Here is a 14560-nt window from a genome sequence, read left to right as displayed (position 1 = left end):
CAGATGAAAAAAATTGGAAGATAGTATTAGGTTTGCATTTTTTTTCTGATGCCCAGTGTATACATATATAATAGTGTTAGAATTACAGTGGCATTATTGTTTGATGTAATAAACTGATTCAGAGAACACCTGGTTTCAGTTGTAAGATTTTTTTTTTCCCCCTTTCATTCTGAAATCAAAGTAAATATGCTTGACTCATCTGGAAAATAGGCACATAACTTGTTTTTTCTAGTAAGTGAGCATTTCAAATACTTTGAAGGTAGGGAAGATGAACAGGCATGCTTTCTTCTGTGTTGTTATTATTTTGACAAAGACATGTAAATTCAGGTATTATTTCCTTAAGGTGTTTCTTCAGGTTATATTCATATTGACTAAAGTACAATATTTCTCTTAGGCAAATTTTGTAGGCTTCTAAACGGGGAGTTTGTTTTGTAGATGTTTTCATCGTGCTTTATCTGGAAATCTTGTAGATCCTCAAGGCATCTAAAAGAAATCAAATCTGAGAATAGCATAGAGGAGATATCAATCTTGCATATGGCTGTTGTGAATTTCTCAGACAGACTTCTTAATAGTGGTAGCATTTGACTTCAGGATGCTTAAATGTTGTCCGTTGTCTTCTGTGATCCTTATGAACAGAGTTGGCTGTAAAATGTAAGCCCACAACCACATGTTTTTCATTTTACTGATTTTGCCGTGTTCTGTTGGTGGGTTGTTGTGAAGAAACATGGGAATAAATAGATACATTTTAGAAGTAGAAAGTTAAAGTAGACATATAAATTAATAAAGGAATCACATCCTTGGGGAATCACCAGTTCTATCAGTGCTAGTCACTTTTTAAACACCCTCTTTTTAAGAGCACAGGAACAGGCAATTCCAAAATGTTGGAAGTCAAGCAGATGAGGCAGAAGGTCAGCTTGACTGAAAAGGGATCTTCTTTTGGATGGAGGTAAGGCAAAAAAGGAAGGTATGTGCCCAGTGTAAGCAAAGTCAGGTGACATGGGAGGAATGCAGAGGTGCTGCTTGCCACTGTAGGGAAAAAAGTGCTGCAGCCAAAGCTCAGTTGGAGTTGAATACAGCTCCATATAGATAAACATATTTATTTGCACAGTATGTGAAATCTGGCTAATGTCTAGAAGGGTTCTCCTAAGGACAATAGGAGTATTAACAAATATGATTTTTTTTAGAATTATCAGCTACTGTGAAGCTTTTTTATTTTCACTAACGTGAAAAAGAAAAAAGGAGTAATTACATTAACAGTTGCTGTGAACTCCAGTTTACTGTTTCTTGGGATGAATGGAAAGTATCAACAGATACATTTAGGAGAAATTAGCTGTGACATAGCCGAATCTGTAAACATCTGTTCCAGCTGCTTTTAAATTTTTAATTATTTCAATTCCTGAACTTACGAGGCATGAAGTATTGTTTGGGAATGCACAATGGATAATAGTAACTTCTAGGAGCCTTGAGAAATGGCATGTTAGATGAACACAGGTTTCTTTTAAAGGTTGTGTTTTGAAAATTTCCAAACCTATTGGTACTATCTGATTTTTAGTGTCAGTTTTTAGTTAAATACTATTATATGACGAATGTTGGGAGTGAGTGTATAAAAAATTTAGAAAGCCAATTTGCATAACCTATTTTAATCAAGATTTCCAAAAATGTGTTTACACTACCGTGTTAAAAACCTTTTACTGACCTAATGCTAAGGACTTAGCTTAAGAATGTTAAATACGGTTATCTGGGTTGTTTGTGATTATGCCAACTAATCCTGTCATTCTGGCTGAAGGGAGAGAGGGAAGGATTGGCAGATTCCTTATGTGGGAGTAGAAGTGGATGGAAGAAGAGTTGGGAGCGTGAAACCCTGTCAGTTGCTGTACAGAGCTAGATGCAGGTCCTTTGAAAGAAGTGAGATGTAACAAGAGCAATGGGTGTGGTGCTCCACTCCTGGGAAGGTTTGAGCACATTAGACTGGCCTGCGCCAAGAAGGCAAACGTGAGTATTGCTGGAACAGCCAACTTAACCAGGGACTGCCATTCGCAGGAGAAGTGAAAGCCCTTGGATCTGAGAGGAAAACAAGTACAGCAGGTCGCAGGATGCTGTGCCTTCACTAGGGAGGTGTGTGCTGCAAAGTTACAGTGCAGAATTTCTAGCTAAAACATCCATGGAAAGTGTTCTGGACCAAGGAGATTCTGATTGAGAATGGAAGCATCTGTAGGGTCCCTGATAGTTGCTGAAGTATGAGTGTAGTCTCTGAGTACTTAAATAATATGGTCAAAAGCCTCCCTGGCTGTTGGAGGTAGCTGTAAATTCTTGGAGGAAAAGCTGTGTGGAGCCTTTGACTGGGGAATATGGAAACATCACTTCTAATTTTTTTTCACCCTAATAAATACCAACTTTACTGTAGGGTGGTAGAGCTTGTAGTTTTGTAGTTTGCATAGGATCCTTTTTAATGCTGTCAAAAGAAACTGTCAAAATCTGGGAAAATGCTGCTGCTCAGAGGCACTTGCCTTTTACTGAACATGTTCACATGATTTGTGTCCACAAAGCTGCAGAAAGCTGCCATCTCAGTAGTCACATGCAAAAAAATGTGTCTTTGAAAGTTATGCATAATTGGTGCACTCTCTTTTTCTTCATGGCAAATCTGAGCAAATTATCCTAATCAATAAAATGCATTATTTTATTTTCCCTCTGCCACCCGTTTGAAGTCTCTGGGGAGCAGAGTAACAGTGACACTTTGTAAGTGCTGCTGCAGGAGAAGGTGTGTCTTCCCACATGTCATGTCCATGGATGGTTTTAACTTATGGCAATGGAGAACACGAGCCTTTTTTTTTTGTAGTAAATTAATGCTGACTGGTGGTACCTGTTTAGCTCTCATAGATTTCAAAATACTGACTCAAAAATGTGCAAGTCTTTCACAGTTTTTCATTAATTTCATAAATACTCAATGCTCAATCTGAATCAGTTCATTTAATTTCATCTTGCATATGAATGCCTGTGACTTGAGGCATTGTAATGGATGTATGGGTGAATTTAAGCATGCCTTGATGTATAAGGTGCTCTAGGGAGGTGTCTAGTTTTCTAAACTCTGCTATTTTTCTCTTAACAAAGTTTTCAGAAAAGTATCTTTTAAAACTAGCCCAGCAGTCCAGCTGAGAGAAGGTAGAACAAAGTATCAATTTCTCTGTAAGCTTTTGATAAAATATCTATTTGCACCTTCACTAAATATAGCTATGTCACTGGGGTTGTGGACAGCTGACATAAGGATCTATCAGATAATGTCTAATCCCATCTTTATGGGATTAAGCAGGCCTGTAGTATTTGCATTGGAGTTCTCTTGGTCTGTCAAACTGTTGTGCCATTTATAAACCTTTAATATAATTGTAATACGTTTGTAATTTAATTAATATTAGCCTCAATTGCTTTTCTTCTCTTGATACCCTCTAAGGCTTTTGTCTAAGGTGCTTGATTTTATAGTTTGACATTTCACTGTAAAAGTTATTTGAGTACTGGATTGTCAACACAGTGAATTTGTCATAAAATGGCCTTTTATGGCCTTAAATGGGCTTTACATTAGACATGCCCATGATTTTTAAAATACTGTTTTTATAGTCCAAAATACTCCAGTTCTCCTTAACAAGCAGAATATGGTCTGTTGCACTAAAGCCACAGTTTTGCATGTCATTCAGTAGAACTGTTTTGGCTCCTCTGTTTAACCAAGCTAACGTTGCAGTGTGAATAGCAGTGATGCCCTTTTTAAGGGAAGCTGACATCAAACATATTGTCCAGATTGGATCTTTGCTTACCAAGAGATGCCTCTATTTGTGCAATTACTGTCCATTGCCTTTGGTTGGCTGCAGCCTCTTTCACAGACTCATCTGGCAGCATACTTTAAAAGTTTTACTCATCTGATAGGTCGATTTGCCTCAGCTGAACTGCTGAAATAGAGTTTTTAGTAATGTTTTCACTGCTTTTTCAGTGCTCAGATTACCTGTTTAGTCTTTAAGGATGACTCAAGGAGCCCATATTCCAGGATTCAGATGAATTCTCTAGAAGGCTTCTCAACAACACCACATAGGATAGATGAATGATGTCATTTCCTGGAAGCAGTTGATGGAAATATAGGAAACATCAGAGGTAGGGGAAGGAATTTAGGATCTCATATTGACTCCTTGCCAGTGTGACTAAACAGCCTGTTAGTGTTGTTGGAGGTGTTTGAACTCTTAAGTGATTCAAACTCTAGTGCAGAACAATGACTTTGTGTTTTAAATGTAGTAGAAATATTTAGCTTTTTCCAGCTAATGAGAACTAAGACACAAACAGTAACTGGCTCTTCGTCATGATAAAATTTCAAATGCTGTTTTCTTTTTTCAGCTGAGGAAGCAGAAGCAGATATATGCAGCTTTTCAGCAGTGATTGACTGGAAAAATTTGCAATATATTTTTCAGCTTGAAATTTGAAATAATTTTGAATTGTTGAGGGAGATGGCATGTAATGAAGTAAGTCTGCAGCCTCACTGACTGCAGTAACAGAGGAGTTTGTGCTTTCTAGAAAATGAGCAAAGAAGAAATAATGCCCAAATCCGTGCAAAGATAAATGAGAGAGGAGTGAGAGCCATGCCTGGTAATGAAGTGGCTGTCAAGAGAAAGAAATTCAGGGAAGGTGACTATTATCTCTGTGTGTACTTCTAAGGATAAAGCCACACTGTGGTTTTGCACTATGTAAGCTTGCAAAGTAGGATTAATGGGACTTACACAATGCCTAGGCCTTCATCTCTGAACAGTAGGAAATGTAATCAAAGAGATTCAAGGAGGAGGTAGATTTGGAGGTTGAGACAGGTTTGGAGGTTTTTCTGTGTGAGATAATTTTGGGTGAGTTTCCTCTCTGCCAGCCGATCAACATAAGTGAAGAAAAGATTAAGCAACATAGACTTAATTACCAGTTTTTAGGTCATTCCTTTGTAATTACTGACAAATTTCACAAAACTGCAAGTCTTATCTGCCAGTCGTTGGGCAGTTGTGAATACAAGAAATTAAAGTGGTTTGAGGAGTTGACCTATGTGCTAAACTTTCTGCTTTCCCTTGATGATATGTCTGAATCCCAACTAGCTGAGATACCACAGGGAAGTGTACATGCATTCCTCATGGGAAGGCCTGTACAGCCTAGACAGTGAAGGTGATAAATGCAGAAATTACAAAATGTACTACTTGACATCCTGAGACCTCAGTGAATGGAAGGCAGGAGTTCATTGGGTGATGGATTTTGCATGGACATTTAAAATAATAAAAAAAGAAAGTGTCGTTTGGAGGCCAGTGGAAAGAAGAGCAGAAGAGAAGGGATGTGGAAGAGAAGGGACATTTTAACACACTGTGGATAATTCATGAACAAACACAACAGCAAGTGGGCTCCTGAAAAATTCTTTTTGCTGGAAGAACATGGAAAAGATTCCATGTCATCACAATGTGTTAAATAATACTTAAGGATAGTTGCATTAATACAGCTGTGTGAATATAAGCAGACCTTGCTAATAATTTTTAGACCCTGTACGTAGATTCTTACCAGTGTAATATTTGATCACTTTCTGCATACAAATCGATCAAGAGTAGCCAAACTTCTAAGTAGGTTTCCTGTTTCATCTTCTTATAAACACATTCTCTGAACAAGTTATATTATTTTGGGAGCTGGGGAATGTGGAAATCTGATGGCAAGAGGAAATTGTTGATGTAATTCAGCTGTAGATGGAATCCTACATGGGCAATGACTGTCAGGGTCTGGAATAGCTTATGATCAGGTACTGTCCTGACTGTGACTCAGTCTGTTGACTTAAAGGACTTAGGAAGATGAAGGATGATATGCTTCCCCAGAGAGAGACCAATCACAAATTAATCAATGTATTCTGGGAAGATCTAGCCAAACAGAAATTAAATCTTCACTGGACTTTTCCAATTACATAGTAGTAGTCCAGATGTTCATGTTGCTGAAACATCTTTATTTCTGGAAGGAAAATAAAGACAGGAATCATCAGCATCATGGGCTGTTTACTGGCTCTGACAGTTGCTGTCAGAAGGCAGGAGGGACATTCTGTTCCACACTGCCTGGGGATGTGGGTGCCAATGTTCTTATGATGAAAGGGCTGCAAAAAAAAGTTAGGAGATTTGTCTTTCTAGAATCTTTTAATGTGTGCTTATTATGCACCTAACCAGACCATCTTGAAGCTTTTAGAAGCCTTCAGGTAGCCTGATGCAGATCTGCCCTTTACTTTTTGTCAGGATGCCTCCTCAGTGGGTCTCAGTGGAAGAGTGGGCTGGCAAGAGAGCAGGAAAAAGAGGCATTTGTGGCAGCATTGGGAGGAGAAAAGACAACATACATTGGCAAACTTATACCATTGCTAAACCCACCATTGTCTGTCATGATAAGTAACTATGGAGCCAGTGGTGCTAGTGTAGATAAAGTGCCTGTGGTTTTTTGGCATGGTTGAGAAGGAAAAAGCCAAGTGGTAGTGCTTCAAATTAGAGCTTCAGTGCATACCTTAGTTCTTGCTTCTTTGTAATGAAAGGAGCTGCCCAAATATGATGGAATTCTTCATGTTTTAGAGAACACTAGTAGGAAAGAAGTTACAGGTTGTATTACTGTTTGATGATTTTAAGAAATACCCCTTTTGAATGCTGTCAGTGAGAGCAGCAGTCCATAGGAAGACATGCTTAAACTTGTGCTTAGATTATTTAGTTTAACATGTTTTCAATTCAGTTTCAATTAATTGTTTTTAATTGGGCATTTATTGTTTGTTGGGTTTTCTCTCTTTTTTCCAACGTAGTTTGGCCATTCTATATGGACAGGTCCCTGATACCTGGAGACATTGTAACAGTTGCTAACAAAGCCACAGCAAAATGCTTGGATTGTTTATTTAGGGGAGTTCAGTGGCTGAGATGTAATTTTCTTAGCTGCATGGTGGCCAAGTGTTGTGGTTGTGGAGATGGGCGTGTGAGCTCTGCTTGAAATTTCTGGCACCCACACAGGCTTGAATCATGCACTCTGCTGTCGTGTTATAACCTTTGAGAAGCAATCTTTGGGTGCATGAAGATACATAGGAAAGAGTGAAGGGCCATTTGGGCAGAGTCATTTCTCACAGACCTAGAATTTAAGTTTTTCTTGTTCCCAAGACTTTATGGAGAAGAGCTGATTCTCTTGTTGAAAGCGTTTGTGATACTGTGTCACGGCATTTGAATGGCTTCATATGCAAAGGCTTCCGAAGCCTGTTGGTGAAATAAAAAAAATAGATTTATGATTTCACACTAGGCTGGATGTGTTCTTTGATAGTTCTTCTTTGTATGTTATTTTCTATGTTTCTTTGAAGAATCAAGATTGTTGCCATTAATAAAGAGACTGGATTCAGTGAGCTGTGATTTGAGGTAGTTTATTGTTTTGCTTTTTTAAAAAAAAGATTCCTGGATAGTCTCACTCTTACATTCAGAGTATCTTGGCTTCAGGAGCATATTTTCTTCTAAGATCGAATGAAAGTGATTTTGATGTCTTTTGCATTTTCTGTTAACAGTCATAGTTTTCCTGTTGGGAACATGAGGATGTGTTAACAGTTCATTGCCATTGTGTGATCCTCAGGCATTGCTATACTGTATTTTTTCCTGTCACATCTAGCTGTTCTTAGAAATTTGAAATGTATGGGGCAAGGAAAAGATATTAAAAATATTTGACTATTTCATTTTAGTGTCGTGGCCTGTAATGCATAGGAGGTGGTATGTATGACTGGATGATTGTCTTGTCTTACCTAGATTCAAGGTCTGTTAGTCCCTGGTAAAGATTTATGCAGAATTATTTCATATACTTCCTTCTAGAAGAGCTTGTTTTGGGGGGAGGAAGAAGACACCATATTGAGCTTTCATGGCTCTTTCTGAGTCACACACTCTGTGTATAGTGGGCTGATCTTGGCTGGACTCCAGGCACCCCCAAAACCCCTCTCTCACTCCCATTGACAGCTGTACAGGGAAGTAAAAAATATAACAAAGGATTAGTGAGTTGAGATGAGGACTGCAAGAGCACTTTGGATGCTTATATCACACAAGATAATTTATATTTAATACCGTAATGATAACTAATATTTTTGAATTTCAAAACCTCCATTTTTGTTGCTATACCCATCACTTATTTTTCATCATCAGTTCCAAAACTTTACTTTTTTACATGCTGATGAAGTAATAAGAAAGAGCTGCAAGGTAAAAAAGAAAAGTAAAGTAAAAATGAAAATAAAAGGAGTAATGCTAATTAATTCAAAGTAAAAAAAAAATTTTAAAAGTATTTTCATCCTCATACTTGTAGATATTTTTTAATTGTCTACAAATTGCAGTCTATTTAAACAGAATAGATAAATCTCTCTGTGAAAGTATATTTGATTTGTATCTCCAAATCAATGATTAGCAAATTAGATCTCTAACATGTAATCTGGAACTTGAAAGTTGTAACCTACTCATGTTATTTCATGATTATGCTGACTTGATGAGCCTTGACTCTGTCCTAAGCAACAGAGACAGACATCTGATTTTCTGTACCTAGCAGTTACATTACTCAGCCTTTATACTTTGCATAATGTAATTGCAGTAATGGATCCATTAAAAAAAAAAAAAAAAAAAAGGCAAAACGGTTTGCTGTGAAGATGTTTTATGTAAGTCTTAAATACTGAATAGGAATTTTAGTGAGCAATCCAGTATGAGCTGTGCCAGCATGCTGTTGTAAAACCTGATGCTGCCAGGGTGCAGGAATGGCACCAAGGCCATGGTATGACAAACACCAATCCTAGTGACATCTGCCATTTGATCATTGGAGACCTGATCCTGTTTTTGTTGGGGGATAAAAAAAAGGCAGTAATGAAAAGTCAATAAAATTCATATACTTAAAGCTGCCTCTGCAGTAATGATAAAGAACTGGGATAATCAAGATACAAATCCATAGTGTTTAAATAACCGTGTGGGGTGATAAAGCATCAAAGGACTGTGATAACAAATAAATGTGTGGTTTCAGTGATCACCCCTCATCATGCAGCATTCCTCTTGAAGAAACTAATTATGTATTAATGCCGCTGGCACTGCTCTCACACCTCCATTTTCCTGTGCACCCCTGAGTTGTGTTGCAGGCAGTCACCTTTCTTGGTGTCACCTGAGACACGTCTCTTCTGCTGTCTCAGTAGCTGTCTGTACTCCATATTGCTTCAACATCCTTCACCTTTCTCCTTGTGAGTGCTTTTTTCTCCATACTTTGTGGGGCTTTTTTCTCCTCTAATTTTTTTTCTTATGATATCCAAGAGTCATGTAGATGGGTTTAGAATATTCTTGCAGCTGAATCAGTCTTTTCATTTTGAAATGCAATGCTTTTTAAAAAAATGTATCGATTCTTTAAACAGTGTGCCAACATGTTTATACAAAATCATTGTGTTGTGTTGTTTTGTTTTTTTCCCTCTGAAGCGGTGTGCGTATTTGAAGGCAGAACTTACTTTGAAGGACAAAGAGAAACTGTGTATTCAAGCTCAGGAGACTGTGTTCTGTTTGAGTGCAAGGTAAGAATACTTGTGATGGAATAAAAATTCTTGCATGTTAGAAATATCAAAGTCATGCTGAAAGAAACTTTTGAAATACAGACAGGTGTACCTTAGGAAGAGACAGAAAAGGCATCTAATAGGTCCTGTGTTTATTTTGTCTGAGTTCTACATCAAATTTTTGCAAATAAATGTACTTTGCGTAGCTGCAAGCTTTGATCGTGCAGCCTGACAATCAAGCAACAGTCTTTCTTCCCTTGGTATCATCCCCACCATCAGCAATGAAACAGCAGATTACCTTATGTTTCCATCTGCAGTGTTGTTGTTCAAAATTATGTGCTCAAGTGTAAGAGATACATTAATGTGATGGGGGCATAGTTTGGAATTCAGGATCATTCTTAGAGGAATAGCTAGATGAAAAGGAAGAAAACCAGCTGGTAGACCAGGTATCTGGTATTTCTAGTGATGGGAATGTGTTAGTGTTGAGGTTTTTATTTGTAAACAGAATATACCCGATGCTGAGTCAGTCTTGCCCTGCTGCATGAATAGAGCTGCTCTTCAGGGCACAAATACACTTCAAGGGCAAAATATACCTCAGAGACAGCTGTGGCCTAAGAATTACACAAACTGCTGTGGTGAGTTGTATATTGTCTCTCCAGGGGAGGGATGGGGGAAAATCCTGTCTGGTTAGAGAGCTGCAGGCTGTCACTGGAGTTAAAAACCTGAACACACATTTCTAGGGCAGAGAAAAAGGGGCGAGCAACTCCTCTCGCCATGCAACTATCCATCAGACCAGTTTCTGGAAATCTCAAACATTTTAATACAGTTGTTAAAAAGTGTATCTTACAAAGGAAAACTGGAAACTCTTGTCTAACTCCTGTTGATTTTAATTTTTATGAGCATAATTCCTGCAGAAGGGGCTTTGAAACCCTTTTGAGAATGGCAAGGAGGGAAACAATTTTGGATTCAGCTGTAGGTTTTTAGGGCTATGAGCTTGTATTTTCAACATTACTCAGGACATGAACTCTGTGATTAGTTCAGTGGATATAATTACAACAATCAGAAGTTATGTGACATTGCCTTGTGTTCCTTGCAGCTGGCAATTGTGATACTGTGTGGAAAAAAAAAAAAAAGCCTCTGGCTAGGCTAGTCTGTGTTTTGTTGATTAGACTCTGGTAGGCTGCCTCACTGTCTTGGTAGAAATAGTAAGCATCAACTTTGGCTGATTGAAATGTTGCTTTTTCAAGGACTGAAGTACACACAGTTTCTGCTGAACAGCCTCATGAATTATAATTCAGAGCTTAAAATCCATATACTGTAAACTTTCTTGCTCAGTCAGGAATTTATAGATGGGCATTATTTTATTGATACCAGATTTCACATAAAAGGATATAATTAATGACGTCAAGTCAAGAGGTATTAATAGGAATGACACAGGTATTAGTTTCATGCTTGAAGGCTTATAACAATCATATCAAGGCAATGTATGGAATTCTTTCATTTTGTCTGGATGTAATTAAAAGCATCATGTTTTGTTTTTATTGGCTGCTGCAATTGTGCATGCTATAGGAAGGTGCTTCTCTGTTTGAATATTCAAAATAAGTGAATGAAAAATTATCTTCCAAATTAGAATTTATAAAAGATTAAAATGAAATCCAGACTACCTTAATTGATGTTATTTCTATCAAAGGTTAATTTAGCTTGGGAGATTACTGGGTTTTGTTTGTTCTGGTGTACAGCATGTCTCTGGTTTGCTTTTTTTGTACTATAAGATTAGGGCTGGTTCCTCTGTCAAGATTGTTTAAGGTAAAGTTTAAGCAGTAATGTTGATATTGATTGTTTTTCATGCTTGTATTTCATTCTTGAAGAGGATTTAAAATTCAATGCTAGACTAATAATAATAATAGTGCACACATACATACAATGGCAAATAAATTATCTTATATGCTTTTCTTGCATCTAGAAACTCAGGGTCCTGAGTTCATTGAGGTTTTACTTTAACTACATTGCTTATTTTCTGGCAGATGCCTCTGAGGAATATGCTGTTGTTTGCCTTGTTTTCTTTCTTTGCCCTATCATGAGTGGAGCACTGCAAGACTCATTATTTATGGCCCAAGGGAGCCTAAAGGTGGTACACCTGGGGTAGCCAGGTTGCTAATGCAAGCATTTTGTGTGGTCATACTGCAATGATTTCATGTGACCTGCACTGAGTGCCTGAAGATACTTAGATACCATCTTGTGGTACTGTGCACTTCCAGATGCCTGATCCAGACTTATCTGAGAAACCTTGTCTTTCCTAATAGAGTCTCAGTGCCAGTTTTTTTTCAGTGTTACTGCCACAGCTGTGAGATCAGAGATGTTCAAGTTCTATTTTACTTTCTGTATATATAACATGCTTCTTTAGTGTATTCATTATGGAGACCCTTGACTCTGGAATCCACTGCCTCAGTTTTTGAGAAATAATTCTAACTCTTTCAGGCATAATGCTAAGAGAAACTTCTGGGGCGAGTTATTTGACAGCTAGGATAAGAGAAGAATGAGAGTTGTTGCCATCTTTCTGCTTGCTTGAAAAAGTTTGAGTATAGGAGAGTTCCTGATGTTTTTATCATGCTATATTGTCCTCTCAAATGGATTTTGGCCTAGGCATGGGTTTTTGAAACATTATAATGCTGAAAATCCACTAAAATTATAACTTCCTTTATTTCCTATCTCACAGTATTAATCAATTACCTCAATTTAACAGGACCACAAAATGCAGAGAATTCCAAAAGATAGCTGTCCAGCTTTGAACTGCCCAGAATCTCAACAGATCCCCTTATCTCACAGTTGCTGCAAAGTCTGTAAAGGTAAGGGTAATAGCAGGATGTATATAAGTTCAGTATGATTTTTCATTCTTATAGATTACAAATAGACTTTCTGATAATTTTGAATAGGACACTCCTATGCATGATGATCACTGTAGATCTTGGGAAGCTGAATAGGTAACAACTGCGGTGTGACATCTGGATTGTTTGTAAAATGTTTAGTACTGTGAATTCTGTGAAACAAGTTTTTGTGTTTTATTCCAGCCAAAAATGGGTGGAAAGTCTAAGAAGTCAAATATATAATTAGTAATTTTTCTACCCTTCAGGCACTTCAGTGTCCAAATTAAATAGACTGGAGAAATATTCATGTTTGCCAGCATCTGTCTGGGGGTGCTTTGAGATACTTCTTTCAGAGCACTGTTTGTGCTATGCAGTTGTTCAAGTACTTGGGTAACTTGTTCACCTCTCTGGGGTTGAACATAGTCTACATCTATAAGCAGAAACTTTGGGAAATATTTTTGTAGCACCTTTGTGTGCTACACCCGGTCTGATCCTTACCCAAAGAAGAGATGTAGGAAGTGCTCTGAGTCTTTGACCCACCCTTTTGATCTGGACTAACACTGGTATCTTCAAAGCTATTAGTGTTTGCGTCTTCAAGTGGCTACATCTGTTTCTTCTGTAGCTTCTAAATAAGATAAATTGATACCTGGCATGAAGGAATGTGTTAGGCACTTGAACTGATTTTAGGTATACATCAGCCAAGATTGCAGCCATGGATATCTCTATGCTACTCTGCACAAACATGAAGGATATGAGGGTAAAGAGAAGACAGGTCTTCAAGTCTGTCACAGTCCAAAAGGATTTTTTAATGATAATTTTCTATAAAATCTTCAGTAGCTTAGAGAAAAGGATTCTGTGTTTCTTGTGCCTGGTATAGCTAGAAAATTTTATATATGTCAATTGAGTGCTTTCTGAATGTTTTCAATCCTCACTGAACTATGCTAGCTTGGCTTCTTTTGAGGTGAAGAGCTTATTCTTCAAACAAGAAGCTGCTGTAGGCTATTATTCAGTAGCATGTATTTGTTTATTAACACAGCTGCTGTATGAGTGTTGAGAATCTTAATATTAATCAGTATGGAAACCCTCATGCTTTATGGATGACATGTATCTTCCTAGTTAATGTCAAAATCTGATACAATCCAATACAGGCCAAGAAATACAGAAATAAGCCTCTTGCTTTTCCATAAACTCAGGGTTTAGTGAGGAGGGCAGCAAAAAGGCAAAAAGTAGATGTTGCCATGGTCAGAGGTTGCTCTTGGTGCACAGGCTTCTGCTGTCATCGAGGAGTATTGGAGATCCTCTAGGACAGTTAAAGTCTAGAGGGTCTTTATTGTTCAATGTTAGATGGCATCACTGTGGTAGCTGTGGTGAATGATAATATCTAAGTAAGATTACCTAAGTGTACCTTTAAGTGAAAGGAACAACCCACAGCAGGAGGGAAAAAACCAATAGCCTGTTGTATCACAGTAGGTTTGTGATGTTTCATAACCATGCCACTGGGTCTCAGTACTGAAACATTTTGTCTTTATGGCATCTTCTGCTTCCTTGTCTTTTGTTTCATTCCTGTTGCTTAACACTGTTCTTGAGCTGTCCAAGTGCAAAAGACTTCTTTGACCTGACTTCCAAGCATCTCTACTGCTGCTGTCCTTCTTGGGATCCTTGTTTAACTAAGCTTATGTGAGGTTAGGGTTAGAAGCTCTTTCACAGCAAAATATGAAACAGAAACCAGGTGATAAAACTGGAATGATAAACCTAGTAATCTTTACTGCCAAAAAATACTTCTTGCTATTTTGCAAGAGGCTTGTGTTGCAGCCTGAGGCCAGTTTGCATTCTGGAGCTGTTGCTGTTACACCAGTCCTGGTCCCCTGAGCCTGGCTCACGTTCCCAAGGTCTCCTGTGGTTTTGAGAGAAGAAAGTAATTATTGGAAAACATTACTGCTGCTTTATCAATTAATACTTCAGTGAAAGAAGGAAACTTGAAACAAATAAAATTAATGACAAAACAGGGAAGGAGACAAGCTCCACACCTTTATGTACAGATCTGGAAACTGTGGAAGCTTCAAGTCAGTTTCTAGAACCAGCTAATGTTGTTCAACAACATTAAATCATTAAATTTCATGAGAGCAAACAGAAGAAATTTAAAAAGAAACCTACTGAG

The 14560-nt window shown here is 37.8% G+C and overlaps 1 protein-coding gene across 1 annotated transcript in view; it reads left to right on the top strand.

Annotated features, from left to right (window-relative positions):
* The window catches only part of NELL2 (neural EGFL like 2), a 136951-nt gene that overhangs the window by 45153 nt on the left and 77238 nt on the right, over positions 1-14560 (top strand). Inside the window, exons 10-11 of the mRNA XM_066319061.1 lie at positions 9468-9559; positions 12282-12384. Of these exons, the coding sequence (XP_066175158.1) occupies positions 9468-9559; positions 12282-12384 (195 nt within the window). The remainder of the gene's footprint in view (positions 1-9467; positions 9560-12281; positions 12385-14560) is intronic.

The sequence above is a fragment of the Sylvia atricapilla genome, chromosome 5 (assembly GCF_009819655.1).
Source record: "Sylvia atricapilla isolate bSylAtr1 chromosome 5, bSylAtr1.pri, whole genome shotgun sequence".
Lineage (NCBI taxonomy): Eukaryota > Metazoa > Chordata > Aves > Passeriformes > Sylviidae > Sylvia > Sylvia atricapilla.
The sequence above is the reverse complement of the archived record's forward strand: the minus strand, read 5'-3'. Positions and strand labels throughout refer to the sequence as shown.